This window comes from Sphaeramia orbicularis, chromosome 2 (assembly GCF_902148855.1).
Source record: "Sphaeramia orbicularis chromosome 2, fSphaOr1.1, whole genome shotgun sequence".
NCBI classification, from domain to species: domain Eukaryota; kingdom Metazoa; phylum Chordata; class Actinopteri; order Kurtiformes; family Apogonidae; genus Sphaeramia; species Sphaeramia orbicularis.
Window position 1 is genome coordinate 6,970,388 of NC_043958.1, and position 19,324 is coordinate 6,989,711.

At 36.5% G+C, this 19,324-nt stretch overlaps 1 protein-coding gene across 11 annotated transcripts in view; it reads right to left on the bottom strand.

The window, feature by feature from the left end:
• Positions 1-19,324, bottom strand: part of abi2b (abl-interactor 2b) — a 39,729-nt gene that overhangs the window by 15,639 nt on the left and 4,766 nt on the right. For 7 of the 11 annotated variants that reach the window (XM_030151156.1, XM_030151155.1, XM_030151154.1 and 4 more), the window contains exons 2-4: positions 10,839-11,006; positions 9,218-9,394; positions 4,849-4,952 (exon numbers count right to left, since the gene is read on the bottom strand). In XM_030151156.1, coding sequence (XP_030007016.1) covers positions 4,849-4,952; positions 9,218-9,394; positions 10,839-11,006 — 449 coding nt within the window. Of the gene's footprint in view, positions 1-4,848; positions 4,953-6,427; positions 6,446-9,217; positions 9,395-10,838; positions 11,007-19,324 lie in introns of all 11 variants that reach the window. The other 4 variants (XM_030151152.1, XM_030151151.1, XM_030151186.1 and 1 more) reach the window with 1 other exon arrangement.

The window sequence follows — 19,324 nt, forward strand, 5'->3', positions numbered from 1 at the left end:
TGGGGTATGACAGGTGGAACACCGGGGATGATGGGAGTCCACAAGTGGGGGCTGGGCGGAGAGAAGGGCCAAGTCAGGATTCTACCGCTGCTGTCGGGTAAAAAAAAACACTCCGATTGAGTCTGCACCTGTCGCAAATAAGAACTAGTGACAAATAAAAGACGTGCAACTCCTAATGACCCACAATGGAACCTCGATAGGATGTCAATAGTCATCTAGTCACTATTCTGCTCTACATGGGTTTACTCTGCTATAACAGGACAAGCAGATGTAAGCTTTGATTGTAAACAAGAATTAAACTGCTCTGTGGCTGCACTGGAACACTTTCACATTTGGAATTTTGTCATTTTCTGATTAACAGTGTAATATTGGTGTTCAATTTGTGCATTTTGTTTTCTGTGCTGTTTTTAAGTGAGCCAGAGGGACTGAGTCATAATCATGCCATATTATATTATTTTTTTTATAACAATTACTTATTTATTATTTACTATTATTACTACATTATTATTACTACTGTTATTGTGGTTTCTACTAGTACTTTTTAATGTGCAATTACCTGTTGTTTCACTACTGTTTTTATAATTATTGTTGTTTATTTTATTTTCCTGTGCTATTTCTTATATGTGTACATATGCTGTTGTGCTGCTTTTGGAACCTCAATTTCCAAAGGATCAATAAAGTTCTATCTAATCTAATCTAATCCAATCTATAGTTAGGTGTGCTCCAGTGATCATGAAGATGCAAAATTAGTGATCTGTTGGCATTACCCTGCAAAACTTTCCTTAAACAGCATTTTTATGTTTTGTATAAAGTAAACAACCAAAAATGTACTAAATAAACACAGGGGAGGAGTTCTTTGCCAGACAGCAGTGCTACGCTAACAATGTCCGCAGCTTTTCCATCATGGGCGGAAGTAAACATGACCCTCAGACTTCCTGATCTGGTCCTGAAATATAAAATAAAATATATATACGCTGGCATGTAAATTTCCCAGCTGACACAGTGGGGTGACCCAACTCTGAGCACTGTTGCTATGGCAAAATGTTGCTATGACGAATATGGGGCAGCCAGGAGTGGGTGGACTGGGTCACAGACACACAACTCAAAGTATAATTTGACCAAAAAATAAACAAACAGAAAGGGAAAGTTGGGCATTTAAAACCAAAGAAGAGACACGATGAATTCATATCACAGATAAGATGTCCGCTCGTAGCCTCGGGCTGCGGCGGAAGGTGCATCATGGGAAGGCTGGAGCTGTGGTTGGCCATCATGCATCTTGAAGGGACAGAGAGACAAATACACACACACATACACACACTGATACAAACACACACATCTGACGGTTGTTATGGTGCGACAGACACATTCAGTCACTCAGAGAGACACAGTTCTTTTCACACACAAGTTTACAAAGAGCACCTGAACGCCACAGAAGGTCCTGTGGGTAACAGAACACAACATTTATGTGGTTCCTTGTGGGATAAGAAACACCTTCGACATACACACACACAAACAAAAAGAGAACATCAACATCAGAAAAACTCTCGTGAGGCTACAAGACCTATATTAACAGGCCTCCATGACTCCACTCAGGTCATTTCCACAGGGGGACAGGTGTGCAGTACAGCGATGGACAGAAATGATCACACACACACACACACACATACATACACGAAGGACTTGTCCATATGTGCAATTCTGATTGGAGACGTAAATATGATAACACAAAGACTGACGACCACTACAGAAACACAACTAGAGTAGGTGAGGACTTCTGTACATGTTAATTTATACTGATGTGATTTATAGACGTGTCGTATTTGGAATCTGTATCAGTTTGACATATGTCCAGTACACCAGGGATAAACCTCAATCAACTATAATGTCATAACAGTGGTCATAAAATCAATTAATTTGTTACAATGGCACCTTTCAGTGGGTGGATTTATTAGGCAGCAGGTAAATAATTAGTCCTCAAAGCTGATGTGTTGGAGGCAAATGGGCAACATAAGAATCGACTTTGATGGGGGCTTAATTCTAATGTGATGGTTTTGTTGGGTTTTCCGGGTTTACAGAGATTCAAACGTACCAACAGATTTCTACGGGAGACAAACAGATCTAAATCTAGAAAAAAATATTCTTTTGCAACCAATAAACTCTTTCCAGTTTACTAAGTGGGACGCAACAAAAGTGGAGCCTGCTGACTTTTTAATCATGTATTGTTTGAGCCATTGTCATCTGTCAATATCTATATTTAGAAATGATCACAGATGTTTTAGCCTTTTAGCCAGATGTTTAATCTATGGATGTTTTAGCCTTTTTTTGCCTCTCTGTTGTATCTGCTGAAAATATGCAGAGTTGGAAGCATGTTTTTAGCTTCGTGTAAATTCTGCAAACGTTTTAGCTTGGTTTGAACTGAACAACAGCTCATCTATAAAAGTTTTACCTTCTTTTAGCTCTCTGTGTGTAATATGAGCTTGTTAAAACTCATTTGTCACACAACCATTACTTACATTATGAGCTTATGAAATGTTTGTAGCTTCTCTCTGTAAGAAGCTGAATTTTTTTTTACCTTAATTTACCCTGTAGTATTTGTATGTTATTTTATTATCTGTGGTTCATGGAGTTTGTAACTTTTTATGCAAGATGAAGGGATACTATAGCTTGTCTCTGTAAAATGTGTGATGTTTTTAGCACATTTTAGCTTTCCCTGAAAAATTTGCACACTTTTTAGCTTTTCTGTGTAACATCTTAGCATCTTTAGCTTTTTATGTGTAGAGTTTCAAACATGTTTTTAGCTTCCTTATGTAGAATGGGAGCAATTCTTAGCTTGTTTTAGCTTCACTATAGCTTCTATTTGCAAAATACGGAGACTTTAGCTTCTGTCTCTAAAGTCTGAGGCATTTGTAAATTATTTTTAGTTTTTTTCTGTAAAATCTGTGGACTTCAGACTCTGTCTAAAATGTGTCAAGTTCGTAGTCAAACCATCATTTAGCTACCACAAACTCAAATCTGAAGCACCCTGAGCTGTTGCATTTCTCTTTCAGTACAAGCTGAAATAGACAGCTTTACAAATGTATCTCTTCTGTTCTAAGAAAAAAGTTGAATCGTGTGCTTTGACACTCAGAGCTTTCATCATGCTCAAAAAGTGAAGCAGAACAAATTAATGGTAAATCTTGACATCATCCATCTGCCGGCTGCCGGGCATTTCCCACCCTGACTCGTCCTCCAGCGAAGAACAGCAGACTTTGTGTGTGTGACCTTTGTGATAATGTTCCTCCTGTGTTCTGGCATTAGATAAATGTCAATAAAAAGGTTGGAGACTGGCACATGCAAGGGCTCTGCACCTGTGCAGTGTTCTGCTGAGACCCTGGCTCAGTCTCTGCAGATCTGAGCCAACTCTACAATTTGGCTGAACGCTTTGTCAAGCTGCTTGCTGAAATATGACAGTTTCAGGCTTCAGCCACTTTCAGCTGTGTAAAACTATCGGTGTTTTAATTGAAGCCCAGGGAAGAGAAGTACGGCTTCATTTTGTGTGGAATTTGCCCGGTTTCTCACAATGAAAATGTGACTGACTGATTTTTGTGTATTGGTACAACCCCAAAACTACAAAAAGGCCCTAAAACTAAAAAAAAAAAAAAAAGTACAAGTCAACATCCAGTATCAAGACTCAGATTTTCCTGCCAATCTAGATGTGAAACAGGTCCTGAACTGCATCATCCATAATGATCTTAACCCATAAAGACCCAAACAGCCACCGATAACCAAAACCATCTACTGATTTAAAATGTTTAATAACTTCTGATCCACTAATCCAATCAATGCTTGTAAATAATTGCCATAAAATACAGTTTGTCATCTTTTCATGGTCATCAGATATGACCCATTTGGACATTCAGAGGCTCCGCTGTGAATGTGGAAACACCGTCATCTTCTACAACATTGATTCACCAGTAAAACCCATGGAGTTGGAAAAATGACAGTGGATGGACACACTTGTTTTATGTTCATTTAATGCTATATTTTGCAAAAAAAGTCATTTTTTCTTCAGTTTTCTCTGTTTTTGATATAATACCCTCAACTTTAATTTGAGTTTTTATAGACACCTACATGATTAGTAAATTAAATATGGGAAAATACCTGATGTTCACTGAAAAAAAAGCTAAATGCAGAGGATAATGTCATAAATGGCAATAAATCCCGTATGAAAAGTTATATATAGAGAAAAATATTTTGGAACTGCCGCCAAAGTAGTACTGGGTCTTTATGGGTTAAAACATCTTATATTTAACAACCTGCAGAGGCCCTTTCATAGTTCTACAGGCACATGGTAGAATATCACCATCCTAAGACACTTTATGTAGATTTTCCCTGTAGTATGTCCCCAGTCTGCACATAAGAATTGAATAAGCGATTTCAAAATTTTCCATCTCCTCTGCAGCTACAGTAGATCACATATATCCCAACAATTCAGGAGCTATGCTGTAATGGTCTGTACGTTTGTGTGGAAGAAGCCATGAAAAGGCCACATTTCAGCCTGCAGTAGGATGGAAGAAAAAGGAAGAATGGAACACATTAGGTGGAGGAGATTTCTTAAAAAGCCAGACTCCCAGTGCAGTCTCACCAGCTCAGATGAAACACCACAACAAAGACTAGTGTGATGCGATGAGAACTGGCACCCAAATGCATTTTAGAGGACCCTAAGGACACCAATTAACCAGTGAGGTAAAGGGCTGGTGATGATGAAACTGGGGGTAAGCAAGTCTGTGTGACAGGCTGGCGGGTACTCGGATACACTAGGCCTCTGACCAGCGCTGCAACAGGAAGAGCTGGAGCACCGTTACATACCCAAGGGTTCCTTTCCCCGACATGGGCGGGCTGGGGGGCTTCTGTGTCGGGGGGTTGGTACGAGGGAGTCCGCCTCCTCCGGCCTTCATATTCTGAGCGCTGGCCTGTGGGCGAGCAGACTCGAGTAAGGATGATGTTCGATTCACAGTAGAGGAAAATGACAACAGCACAACCAAAGTCCATCTGGAACTGAGGATGTTAAAAGGACATGAAACACTGATGACTGTTATTCTTGTCCATCATACATTACATCTGATCCTTTCCAAAAATCACCCTCCCCACCATGTGAAAAATTTTAATACAGGACGAAGGACAAATGAAGAAAACAGTTTTAAAAAGTTGATGACATATTGCTAAATAACTGTTTGGTATGCTGGGTAACACTATGTATTCATTTGTATGTGCTTTAGCCATGTAGCTTTAGGTTTCATTCAACTGCTTAAATAATACATAGACAACCTCAGTATTTTTATTATAAATTATTCAAAATATATTATTTTCACACAAAATTTTTTCTTTAATATTTGCATTAACCACTAACTAAACTTAACTCCATATCAGTGATAGCTTTGTTGCGTACATTGACGTGGCTAATTAGCATAGCACTAAGATGCAGTTTTACAGTCAGCACATACTCACTATACGAGCTAAAAAGACTGTTAATTCCAGTACATAGCAACATAAAACCAAAACGTGAATACAAAAAGTAAGCTAACATACTGTAGCATCCCTGTAATGTAGCAACACTGATCAAACATTCTGTTTTCTGTCCTTTGACACATTTCCATAAATATATTAAAAGCACATTTTGAAATTTGGAAAATTTGAATGGAAAGAGCAAAGTTTAAAAAAAAAAAAAAAAAGCCCAAATTTTCCCCAATTACTTGAGTTTTTTTTTTGGATTTTTTTCTAAACAAATATGCATAGAGCAAATGGAACCAAAATTTTCGAATACATTTTGATGTAGCAATCATTTAACTACGGTGTTTGCTGCATCTTCACAGATATAAAGTCTGAAAACATGTCTGGTGTAACAGGTAATGTGGACTGATGGGGGAACTGATTTTTTTTGTTTTATTGGTGGGAAAAAAAATTACAAAAAAAATTTTGTCAACGTGTAACATAGTCTACACCATTACCTGCTCGAAAACCAGTTTACACAAATATACAAAAATACAAAAAAAAAATTATAAAAATTTGCAGAATCCAATTATTTTGTTTCCAGAAAAAGCCTAATCGTGCATAAAGCTGACTGACACTGAAATGTCATGTAAGTTGTGATTATGTTTCATTTATTATTCATATTGTAGTATTGTGATTATATTAGATTTCAATATAATCTGAGTTGGGATACACAGGTGTTTTATTTCAAAACCTTTTACTGGTGCTGAAAGCTAACAGCGGAAACAACCAACACTGATGCCACCACCTGGAGAGAAAGTGAAATATAATCTAGTTTTCTAATAAATCCAGGAGAATAGCAAGTCAGTATTGTTCAGGGTTTCATGTCCGTTTTAGAGTCACACAGCAATTCAGACAAACATTGAGAAAACTCATTACATTACATTAAAAGTCTTACCTTAAACCTTTGCAACCACTAGAGTTAGATACAATTAGGAAGCAGGAAGAGAGCAAGAAGAAATCGGAGGATTAGTGGGTGAAAAGGAGAGGAGAAATAAAAGTGATTATTCATGCATGTGGCACAGAAAGCCAAGCTGCTGACAATCACAAACAATAGCTCAGTGTTAACATGTGAGAAGCTCCTTGTCTCTGTGCTTTGTTAAATTTGTCCGACTCCTCTTTGATTTGATGCAAAACAAGCTCGGGTTTGTTCGCAAAGTCAGTGACAATTTTTTTTTTTTTTTTGATAGAAATTAAATGGCTGTCGGACAGAGACATGTTCCCAGTGGCAGGTGGCACTTTGACAATAACAGAGGATATGTTTAGCTCATTTTATGTCCTGGCTGACATTCTGCTTTGCCTTGCTGCTAAAAAATCCTGACACATTGATTTTTTTCTTATATTACTTGTCAGTGAAATCCAATAGTGATTATTTGACCTCGAACAGACCTTCCCATCAGAGTTCCAGCTGCAGACGACCTATATGTGTGTCTACACACAACAGAAGCACAATCCCATCACTCAGGTTGACAACTATGTCTAGACATTTTCAAAGGAGATGAAAGTCAATATGTGAACTTCTACTGGAGAAGGTGACTGCTTTGTTTTCCATAGTTTTCTGGAGTTTTAGGTTCTGCACATGCACTTGGGTGATGTGGTTTAGGGAGGGGTTCATATCAGGGTTTTCCCTAAAATACCAAAACTGATGCTGCCTTCACATGCTATCGGGAAGATGATTCTTTCCACTAGTTACTATTACAAGTACGTTGTGTTCAAGTGCTTATGATGTTGTGGTGAAATGAAAAGTTTTGGATGTGTTAATTCATCTGCTACAGCAATTTTCTGTAAATGTTTTTGCAAATTGTGTTTGCTATAAATGTGCAAAATCATCAGCTAACAGCGGCAGAATGTTACTAAAAGTATTGTTTATCATTTGTGGTGAATGCCTTGTTACTCTCCGCATGTTGAAAAGTTCAAAGGTCATTTCATCTCAGCAGCTTGTGTATTAAATTTTTTTTCCCAGTTCTCCAGTGACTATGACTTGAGGGGGCGTTCATGTCCAATTTTCAAGTTCGGAACTGGTATGAACCACAATTCCCATACAATGTGAAGGCAGGATTGGATGCAGCATTGAAGCTGAAGAGAAAAAAATACCATATGTAGCCAAAATACAATTTTCCCTGTTGTCATCTTTTTGCCAATTGAATTGTGTTCACTTTTTCTTTATTTGAGCCATCCTTGTTATAGTATTGGTCCAAAATTACCCAAAATCAAATAGTTTTAATTGAAAAATGACTAACAAAAAATCGCATTACCTACGCTCTCTACAAATATAGTCAGATAATCATTACAGTATATTTAAAAAACTGCAAGTTAATCAAATAGGCTCATAGATGTGTGATATCCTGAATAAGTCCTTCACATTTCTTTTTTTGTATTACCGTGAAATATAACAATTCCAAAATAATATTAATCTAATCTAGTGAAATGATGTCAACTGCGGAACAAGATCAAGAACTCTTAGTATAGTTTATTTCCTTTTCAGTAGTTTTTCAAAAGCTCATTTCATATATTTCTTGATAATTTTAATGTAGCATGGCTTGTATTATGAAAAAAAAACTATAACTTTAAAAGATAAATTCATATTGAAACAACCTGGACAGAATCAAAACTCGCTGGCTTTCTCTTATTTAACAATTTCTTTAACACATTTTGTTTTGTTTATTTTCTATGTATGAAATTCAATCTGTTGTAGCTTCTTCCAAAGACTTGGTAAATCACGGTTAAAAAAATATTACAAAGGACATGTGCATTTTTTTATTTAGAAAAAACATTTTCACGCCCTGCTTATGTGCCTAATCCTTCAACAAGCTTAAGGAAAATGCTGCAATCTAGACACAAAACAAAAAAAACCAGAGTAATAAACTTGATCCATCAAAGACTAGATATATGACCCGGTTTATATAAGTTTACAGCTGCATATGTGTCGTTATATCCATATTCAAGCTTTGTTTTTGTGTACCTTTACTTTTAATAAATACTCATAGGTGTGGCCAAAGTAGTGTTTGCATTTATGGCTTGAATCATGAATGATGTTATGTAATTATAGGCAATATTGTAGTATTTTTCTGATATGTGTTTGGTCTGTTTAATCACTGTTTAAAAGATTGTAATATAAAGAAATGTTTTTGCAGTGATCCTTGCATTATTTCACCTGTTGCATGTAGGAGATTATAAGTAATCCAGTCAGTTTTACCAGATTAAATATCTTTAAAGCAGCATAAATTGAAATATTTCTTGCTTTCTCACAGGCTAATTTAGTGACGACTGCAAGTGCTTACAAAATTATATTGGAGTTTTAACCAGATTATGTGGATTTCTTCACTTAAAGCTGCCACTCTGGTGCGTTCAGGCAGCATTTACAACTTCTGTCCCTATGTTTTTTCGTAAAAACCTTTATTTGAGCCAGAAATCCCTGCTGAAACCCACTGGGATAAATCCAATTAAAAACCCCCTTTCAGACTGGGAACAGACACACTTTCCAATCTGGTGTGTGCTTTGTTTCCCTGTGGTCATTTTCCTTGTTGAAAAGCCAACAGGATAACATCTGTACTTTCCACAAGCCAGCAGAGTGTAATGAAAGCCCTTCCTGGCAGCAGCAGCAGTTGGTGTCTATTCTGTCAAACGGACAATAAATGAACAAAGCTACACCACAGGCTGCTGATGAAGACGAGCAGTGCTGGGGTACCTTAACTCCATGGCCCATGTCGTCCAACAGGCTGTAGTCGATGGGTTTACGGATGTAGCGCACAGGCCTCTCAGGGTTGGCGGGGGCGATGATCTTGTGTGTGCGGGATGTGTTCTTGTTGGTGGTGAGGATGCCGATCTCCCGCCGGGCTACTTTCTCTTTGTGGATGTCCACCGTCTGTAAGAAACAAGTTTTAACTAAAATCATGTGACTCTTATCAGTGGATGTTTTTAAATTCACTATTTCTATGGTTTAGCAACATTTAATGATACATGCACATGAAGAAATATAAGAAGTAGGGCCAAACTGAAAAAAAAGTTAAAAATCTTATTTAGAGAGTGAAATGAGAATATTATGAGCGACAAGATAATATAAAATTACAGTCTGAATAATTCGGATAAAAGTTTAAGAATTAAGTCATAATATTAAGAGAAACACGTGCAACATTCTGAGGAAAAAGCCACAATGAAGCGATACTGTAATGACCAGATGTGGTAATGTGTACTTATAGTATTTGATATTTTGAGGGGAAAAAAACAAGAATATCAAGATATTTCCAAAAACTATAAAAACAATAAAGTTGCCATATTTTAAGAAAAAAATCAATATATTAGGAAATTGTGCATGTTCACTGTCTGTAAGAAACAAGTTTTAACTAAAATGATGTGACTCTTAGCAGTGCATGTTTTTAAATTCATCATTTTTGTGGTTTAGCACCATTTAATGATACATGCACATGAAGAGACACAAGAAGTAGGGCCAAACTGAAAAAAAAAAAAAAAAAAAAAATTATTTAAAAAGTGAATTGAGAATATTATGAGCGACAAGATAATATTATAAAAATACAGTCTGAATAATTTGGAAATTGATTTAAATATATATAAAGAAATTAAGAGTAAAATGTGTAATATTTTGAAAAAAAAAAAAGCCACAATAAAGTGATAATATTTATGTTGTAATATTTATTTATAATATTTGATATTTTGACAGGAAAAAAAAAAAGAAAATCATGATATTTCCAGAGAGTTAAACTACTACAATAAAGTAGCTATATTTTAAGAAAAAAAGTCAATATATTAGGAGATTTACATCAACATTTATGAAGTTGTAATATTATGTGAAGAAAGTTTTGATCAATCGTGAGGAAAAACTATTTTCTGACAAGTAGACTCAACACTACAAGAGTTGTCAAAATTCCCATTTGACACAAATGTAACATTCATCAATGGTTTTATTGCTGAGTGATATTCATAACTTTTTCAAAGATAAAATGCTTTTGTTGTCATAATATAACTTTATTCCATTTGGAACATCTAATATCACATTATGACAATGTTTGTCCAGTCAGCATCACATTAATTACACACAGAGCAAAAAACTACAGGGTAAACACTGCAAATATGTATTAATATTTTTAAAAATGTCAGGAAGGACATTATCGAATGTTATTTTTTTTACGCTGCAACTAGTTACACATCAAAATAATCCAAATTTTCAGTTTATTTATCAAACTGAAAATAATAGAGTATTCTATCTGTATCATAAATTTAACAAGTGGGTAAACCTAGTACTGGTTATTGACAGTGGAGCTCTAAGGCTGTGTGTCTTTGTCGTGTGTGACCTGTGAGATGTGGTTGATGGAGGACTCCATGCGGCGGAGCTGCGAGGCCTGGATATCCAGCATCTGCAGGACATTGTTGGCCAGTGTGTTGATCAGGTAGGCTACGCTGGCCAGGGACTGGGTGGTATAGTTCTTGGTCTCCTCCAGAGCCCTCTGTTTGTCTGGAGACTGAAGGAGGAAGAAACAGAGACATTTCACTTTCAGACAGAGGGACGTGACTTCCACTGTGGGGATGGAGAGGACAGAGACCGCAGAACAGAACGGATAAAGACAACACATTTAATCACAGTCAGCATCCAGACCTAGATGAAACCAGCATGCTAAAAAGGTTGTACCATGTATTAGTCATTAGGTTTATTTAAAATAACCTGGAGGAGTTAAAAGTCAGTGGTTCAGTTGGACTGTTCACTCTGGAAACCTAGTATATGCACAATTCCATCCTTCAATGTTACGTGAATATTAAGTCACTTAATCCAGGGGTATCAAACATTCGGCCCGTGGGCCAAAACCGGCCACCAAAAGATTCCAATCTGGCCTGCAGGAACGAATTTGCAAAATGCAAAAATTACACTGAAGATATTAACAATCAAGGATGTCAAACTGGTTTTAGTTCAGGTTCCACATACAGACCGATGTGATCTAGTAAAATGATAGCATGATAACCTGCAAACAATGGCAACTGCAAATTTTCATCCAGCTTCAATGTGGAAAAAAATAACATATCATGAAAATATTTACATTTACAAACTATCCTGTAACAATAAAATGTGAATAACCTGAACAAATATGAACCTGAAATTTCTGAAGAAAATTATGAGTAATTACAACAGTATTTTGCCTGTTACTAAATGTTCTGTGCATTTGTAGAGCCACTGTGATCTGTAAGTTGTATTAATAATAAGCCGAGATGAAATATTGTAGAAATGGTTCTTATTTAGTTTCAAAGCTTAACAATATTATGCCTATTAGCAAATGTTTGTGTAACATTGTGTGTAACGCACATGTACAAACGATAAGTTAAGGCATAATATTGGTAAAATTTGACTTATTTTTCTTAGGAAATTCCAGTTATTTCAGGTTATTCACATCTTTTTTTGTGAAAGGATAATTTGTAAATGGAAATATTTTCATAATGTTACGCTTTTTATTGCACTAAAAGAGAAAGATCTTCTTAATTCCATTATTATTATTATCATTATTATTATCATCATCATCATTATTATACTGGTCCAGTCCACTTGAGATCACATCGGCTGAATGTGGCCCCTGGAAAAAAAATGAGTTTGACATCCCTGACTTAATACTTTGTCGAGGGACTGCTGGAGCTAATCTCATCTGGTGATATGTGGGGTACACCCTGGACATGTCACCAGTTCATCACAGGGCCATTCAGAGGATCAATAAACCTATTAAGGTGCATGTCTTTGGACGGTGGGAGGAAGAACCCAGGCAGACACAGGGACACAGGACGCAGAAGACCCTCCCAGAGTCCTGCTGTGGGAAACTAAATCCATGTTTAATATTACTATTCTATTTTATTTATTAACCCTTATCTAACAAGGGAAAAAAAAAGACTCATTGAGAAAAAAAAAAAAAAAAATCTCGTTTTTAAGACTGCCATGGCCAAGACGGCAGCAGCAGAAGTTACAGAAAATAGAAATTTCAGCTAAATGTCTGCATTAAAAACATACATAACCCACACAGTAAAACTCAAGGCTAAAACTATATATAAAAACACCAAACTAAAAACATATACAATTAAAAAGGTAATAAAAGTGTACAGTTCCTTAAAGCATCTCAAAGCAGAACCATTCAATCAATTAGAAAAACATCTATATTTATCTTTTTCCCATTCATTGAAAATGACTTTAAATAGATTTAAAGAGACCAGCTCCTTATTTTTATCTCCTTCTGTACATTTTTTCATGCAATGGAACCAGAATATTTAAAATCTTTCTTTCCCAGTTCTGTTCTGACATTTGGAACACATAGATATAACAGATCCTGGGACTGTAAAATACTGTAAATGAGTGAACATCTAAACTAAATGAATCTCAGTGGACATCCTCAGCTTCTTTTGTTCTTTGAAATAATGAGCCATAATGATGTGAAATTTTATGAATTTTTTTAGTTGTTTTTAAAGAATTCTTGTGGAAGGACCCTAACAGGGGTCACATTCAGACCAATAGGATCTGAAGTAAAATAATTTCATAATAACTCCAGATTTACAACTTGGTTTAATGTGAAAAAAAGTTAAATTACATCATGAAAATATTTACATTTGCAAACTATTCTTTCACAATAAAATGTGAATTACCTGAATAAATATGAAAAACCTGAAATGTCTTCAGAAAAATAAGTGCAATTTTAACAATATTCTGTTTGTAACTAAATGTTTTGTGGATTTGTAGATCCACTGTCATCTGTAACTTGTGTTATTAATGAGGTGAGACATAATATTGTCTTTTTTCACACTAAACAGAGAAAAAAAAAAGGATATTATTAACAGGTTATTATTATTTTACTGGTTCACTGGTTCCACTTGAGGTCACATTGGACTGTATGTGGCCCAGATCTAATCCTGAAAAGCCTAGTTTTAATGGGTTAAGTACATTTAGACTAGACATTTTGCTTGGGCAGTTGTCTGGATTTTCTTATCATCCTGCTGCCATTACCAGAGATGCCTGATAAGACTACTGGGTCACATCACCCAGGCGTTTGGGGAGGGTGGCTATTATTGGTACCTAATAATATTCCAGACATTAGCTTACGGTATTACTTATTAAACACCTGCCAAAACAAAATGACTTATCACAGATGAGCCAATAACAGCATGAGCATGATCTACATCCACACTGATATAGTTCACTTTAATGAGGTGTTTTAAAATGAATGCAATTTCCAGCAAGATAAGTGCTTTAATCAAGTTCCAGAAACAATGTCCCCTCATTCTAACACACCTCAAATGCATAACATATGCTCAGGAGGTCTGAAAACACCACTGAGCAGGGGTGTCAAACTCATTTTTTTCCAGCCTTTAAATAATGACAACTTTTTCTATTTGTTTTAGTGCATTAAAAAACATTGAATTATGAAAATATTTCCATTTCCAAACCATTCCTTCACCAAAAAAAAAAACAAAAACAAAAAACAAACAAATTGAAATTTCATAAGAAAAATAAGTGCAATTTTAACAATATCATGCCTCAACTTATGTTACACAAACATTTGGTAAGAGGCAGAATATTGTTGGAATTTTGGAATTTGGAGCTAAAATAAGAACTCCAACAATATTACATCTCAGCTTACTATTAACACAACTTACAGACCACAGCAGCTCTACAAATACACAAGATATTTAGTAACAGGCAGAATATTATTAAAATTGCACTTAATTTTTTAAAGACATTTCATGCTGTTCATATTTGTTCAGGTTATTCACATTTTATTGTGAAAGAAAGAACGGTTTGTTAATAAATACTTTCATAATGTATATTATTTTTTCCACATTAAACCAAGAAGAAAATTTGTAGTTGTCCTTGTTTGTAGGTTAATATGTTATTATTTCACTAGATCATATTGGCCTGTATGTGGAACCTTAAAGGGGTCATATTTTGCTAAACCCACTTTTATTAGTCTTTGGTTCATTTATTTGTGTATTTGGAACCTAATAGTTCAAAAAGTTTGAATTTGAACCCTCCAGGTGCTGCAAAGCTACCTTTATATTCATTCTGGCAAAAATCAAGTGGATTTCTACAACCCATTTCAATTCCTGCTTAATTTGTTATGTTTTATAAGTAGCTACATCACGACATTTGCACATATAAGGTCAAGACTTCTGACGAACATTTCTCTGAGTAAGACATAAATGTTCATCAGCAGTGGTTGTAGTAAAAACTGAAAATATGTCCAAATTTCGAGCCGATTACCTAAAATATTCAGTTGTTGGTTGTATTAACGAACACAAGTGGCTGAACGGGACAGAGAGGCACAGTCAGCAACCTGGAGGGGGTGGGGTGTGAAGTGGCTCATGGGCATTTAAAGGGCCAGCGCTCAAAATGACCTTTCTAGTGTCATTACTCAGAAATAGGGTTGAAGATGGACCTGTGGAGATGAATTAATGAAGAATTCAGACCCAAGCATAGCATTTACAGTTTATGTAGACCACAGAGAAATGTTTTAAAATCCATAATTCCATTTAAAAAAGCAAAATATCAGTCTTTTAACTTAAACAAGTTTGACACCCTTGGTTGTTAATATCTCAGTGTAATTTTTGCACTTTGTAAATTCATCCAACGGGCCGGAGTGGAACCTTTGGCGGGCCAGTTTTGGCCCACCGCCTGCATGTTTCACACCCCTGCCGTAGAGTCATGATAGCATGTAGTATTTAATCACCACATTTACTTATTTAACCAGGTAAGTTACTTGAGAACTGCTTCCCATTTACAATAACAACCTGGCCCAGAGGCAGCATACAAACAGAATAAATACATGTCAAGTAGACTACCATTAAATGCCCGTGTGTATTTAACCAGTGTGTACAAGCTGTGGCAGATTCAATATTTTGCTTTCTGATAACATGTGCCATATTCATATCAGTATGTGCATCAGAATTTTAGATAGAATGTCCTTTGAAAACTAGCAGCAAACACACAATGGAAAAATCCCAGCGCCTTCCAGGTTGCGTTGCAGTAAAGGAAAGCAAAAGCAGAACTCTGAAAGGATTCATTTCAGTGAAGTCGGAAAGTATGAATGGCAGAGCGGTAGCAGGTGAGGGAGCTGCAGTCACAGAGTGTATGGAGGCCTTAGGCTCAGCTGTGGGCGCAGCGTGGGCATGTTAACAGGAACATCAAAGATCCGCTAATGCTTTAACAGGGAGACGGAGTTTGTCTCTGACACTGCAAGCACAGGAGGAGTTGAACCTGTGGACACTGTACAAATGACCTGGCAGTGATGGAGTCAGAGCTCCAGACCATGAAACTGCAAATACAGGTCATTTAGAACATGTACACAGAGTACGTGGGACGGAACGTTTCACCTTTAGCTACAAATAAAGAGACTAGGAGATAAAATGATAGAGGTGCAACATCATTTTAAAATTGTACTAATTATAACAATGGTTTTTCTTCTAGATTTTTACTTACATTCACAGCTAAAACACAATATTTAAAGTTTCAATGTTGTCATATTACTTAAAATTACTGATATATCCTCTCACAGATTTACTTAAAAAAAAAACAAAAAAACCGCTATCCACTGCAAAGGACATTCTACAAAAACAAACAAAAAAAAACATTTCATACAAGTGTATTTGAAAAAAAAAAAACTGCTGCATTATGTCATTTCCAATCAAGACAATTATCTAATGCCGTGTTTCCACGACGTGGAACCGGCTTGACTCAGCTCGGCTCAGCACGGCTCGACTTGACTCGGGTACCAGGTCCTATTCCTGGAGACCGTTTCCATTACAGGATACTACCGACTTTACAGTACCTGAACGTCATAGGGATGCGGCACGTTACTTCCGTGTTGTCCGCTCAGAGAGTTACTGATGAACTTGCTCGTTTTGTCTTGTCTCGTCAAGCTCATGCTGAATTTTTACGTCTGAACCTCCTTGACAAACCATGGTGTAGTTTTGCAGGCTGTCATCATGTGGATTAACCTACCGCTATATTTACTGTAAACTTCCGCATCTGTTTTTTGTAAAACGGCGGGTCACAGAGACAACTCTCTGACCAATCAGTGGTCTGCAGTGTTTACACGTCACGTTTTTAGTATCTGGTCCCCAATCCTGGAACCTCGGCGGAGGTGATGCCAAAAAACTAGTACCGGGTACCAGATTCCAGGTCCTTTGTTGTCTTGGAAATGCAAAAAGGCCGAGTCGAGTCGAGCAGATACCATGTAGTGGAAACACGGCATAATGTAAAAAAGCCAAAACCCATACCTTCCTGGGTCTCAGGAGGATATATTTGATTTTGAAAAAAAAAAAAAAAAAGATTATAGATAAGATAAGATTAGATTATAGGTTTCCACAGTTATATGTTTCATTGTGACTGTAATGTTGTTTGCATCTGTTTAGATCACGTACATTGTTTGCATTTCTTTGCATCAATCAAATGTGTTGGGTCATGTGCATCATTTGCATCTGGTTACATTTTAATAATATTTGCATCTTGCTGTTTTGCATACATTGTGTCTTGCTGTGTCATGTATGTTGTTTGTGTCTAATTGTGTATTCCAAAGAGGCCGATCCAGCCCTTGGGATGAATTTGTGAAATATGCAAAAATGACAGAAATATTAGCAATCAAGGATGTTAAAATCATTTTAGTTCAGGTTCCACATACAGACCAATATGAACCTCAAGTGAGTCAGACCAGTAAAATACTGTCATAATAACCTCTAAATAATGACAACTCAAAATTTCTCTCCATTTTAGTGCTAAAAGGTAAAATTAGATGAAAATATTTACATTTATAAACTATCCTTTCACAAAAAAATCTGAATAACCTGAACAAATATGAACAACCTGAAATGTCTTAATAGAAGTGCATGCAATTTTATACAATATCCTGCTTGTTATTAAATGTTTTGTGTCTTTGCAGATCTACTGTGATCTGTAAGTTGTGTAAATTATTGCACAAAAGTTGCACTTATTTTCTTAAGAAATTTCAGGTTCTTCATGGTTGTTGGTGTTTCTCATATTTTTAAAGGATGATTACCTCCGCCAAGGAGGTTATGTTTTTGCCAGGGTTTGTTTGTTTGTTTGTTTGTTTGTTTGTCTGTCCGTTAGTGTGCAACATAACTCAAAAAGTTATGGACAGATTTGGATGAAATTTTCAGGGTTTGTTGGAAATGGGATAAGGAAGAAATGATAAATTTTGGTGGTGATCGGGGGTGGGGGGGCCCACAGGGGGGGCCACTGATCAGCCTTGCCGGAGGTCTGCGCTCTCCAAGTGCTTCTAGTTTGTTTGTTTGTTTGTCTGTCCGTTAGTGTGCAACATAACTCAAAAAGTTATGGACAGATTTTGATTACATTTTCAGGGTTTGTTGGAAATGGGATAAGGAAGAAATGATTAAATTTTGGTGGTGATCAGGGGTGGGGGGGCCCACGGGGGGGCCCATTTCCAACAAACCCTGAAAATTTCATCAAAATCTGTCCATAACTTTTTGAGTTATGTTGCACACTAACGGACAGACAAACAGACAGACAGACAAACAAACAAACAAACCCTGGCAAAAACATAACCTCCTTGGCGTGGGGGGGCCCACGGGGGGGGCCACTGATCAGCCTTGGCCGAGGTCTGCGCTCTCCGAGTGCTTCTAGTTTGTACATGTAATCACATTCATAGTGTCATATATCTTTTTTCACTGTTACCATTTTGACCCACTTCGATCATATTGGTTTGTATGTGACCCCTGAACTGAACCGAGTTTGACCCAGCTCTACATGATTAACCATACTTTGCATTATTATTGCATTGTTGTATCTATCGCATCGTTTTTACTTCATGCGTCATCTTCATAATGTTACAAAGAGACAATAATGTGGCATTTGTCATGAAGATTTATATCAGAACATTTTTGGACTGATACTATTTAGAACTATAAAGATAATCAAAACTTATCTACAACAATTCTCTCTGGCATTTGTCATGACATTTTAAAGATCCAACTATAAATCAAATAATCGGCAAAACCTGTGACGGATTAGGTGATAATGATGGTAATCAGGAGCCCCAAGAACACACCCCTGATTAACATTTTTAACCCAGCAAGCATTGCTTCGTTTGTGTGTCATCCTTTGGGGTCACAGCTGCACATGCTGGTTGATTGAATATTGATTTATTGATCTGACTTCATCATTCAGGTTACAATACAGGCTGACAATCAAGTCTGCTCATGACAAACAGTACAATTTATCACCTCCAGCAGTTCTATGATCCCACTCTTTTTATGTCAACCAGTTTGTGCTTGTGTCAGACTCATTACTGAGGAATGACAGTGTAATCCAAATCAGACCATGGTAAGAATCTGGTAAAACTGCGTGAGCTCATGCCATCATTGAAAGCACGGAAGGCGCACCAGATCTCGAGAATGACGACAAACAAGTTCTGTGGTTAAAGTCACAAGTGGAGTTATTGTGCCGACTTGTAAAGCAGTACAGCAACATTTCTCATCTGTTAGACATGCTTTAGTAATAAGGCGTAACATTTAAGGCTGGAGAGGATGTTCATGCAAAGCAATAACACGCTACAAACAGAGATACACTGTACTGACAAAAGCATTGGGGCATGTTGACTTCAGGTGTTTCTTTTCTAACAAGGGTCTGGGATACAAAACAATAATGAGAAATGTCATAATATAGTTTTATATTGGGATAAATATCATTGCATTCATTAGTTTTATTTAATTTGTTATCTTTGCCTCCAAAATGCCTCAGAGATGGAATTTACTACTTTCTCTCAACATTGATTTTTTTTTTTTT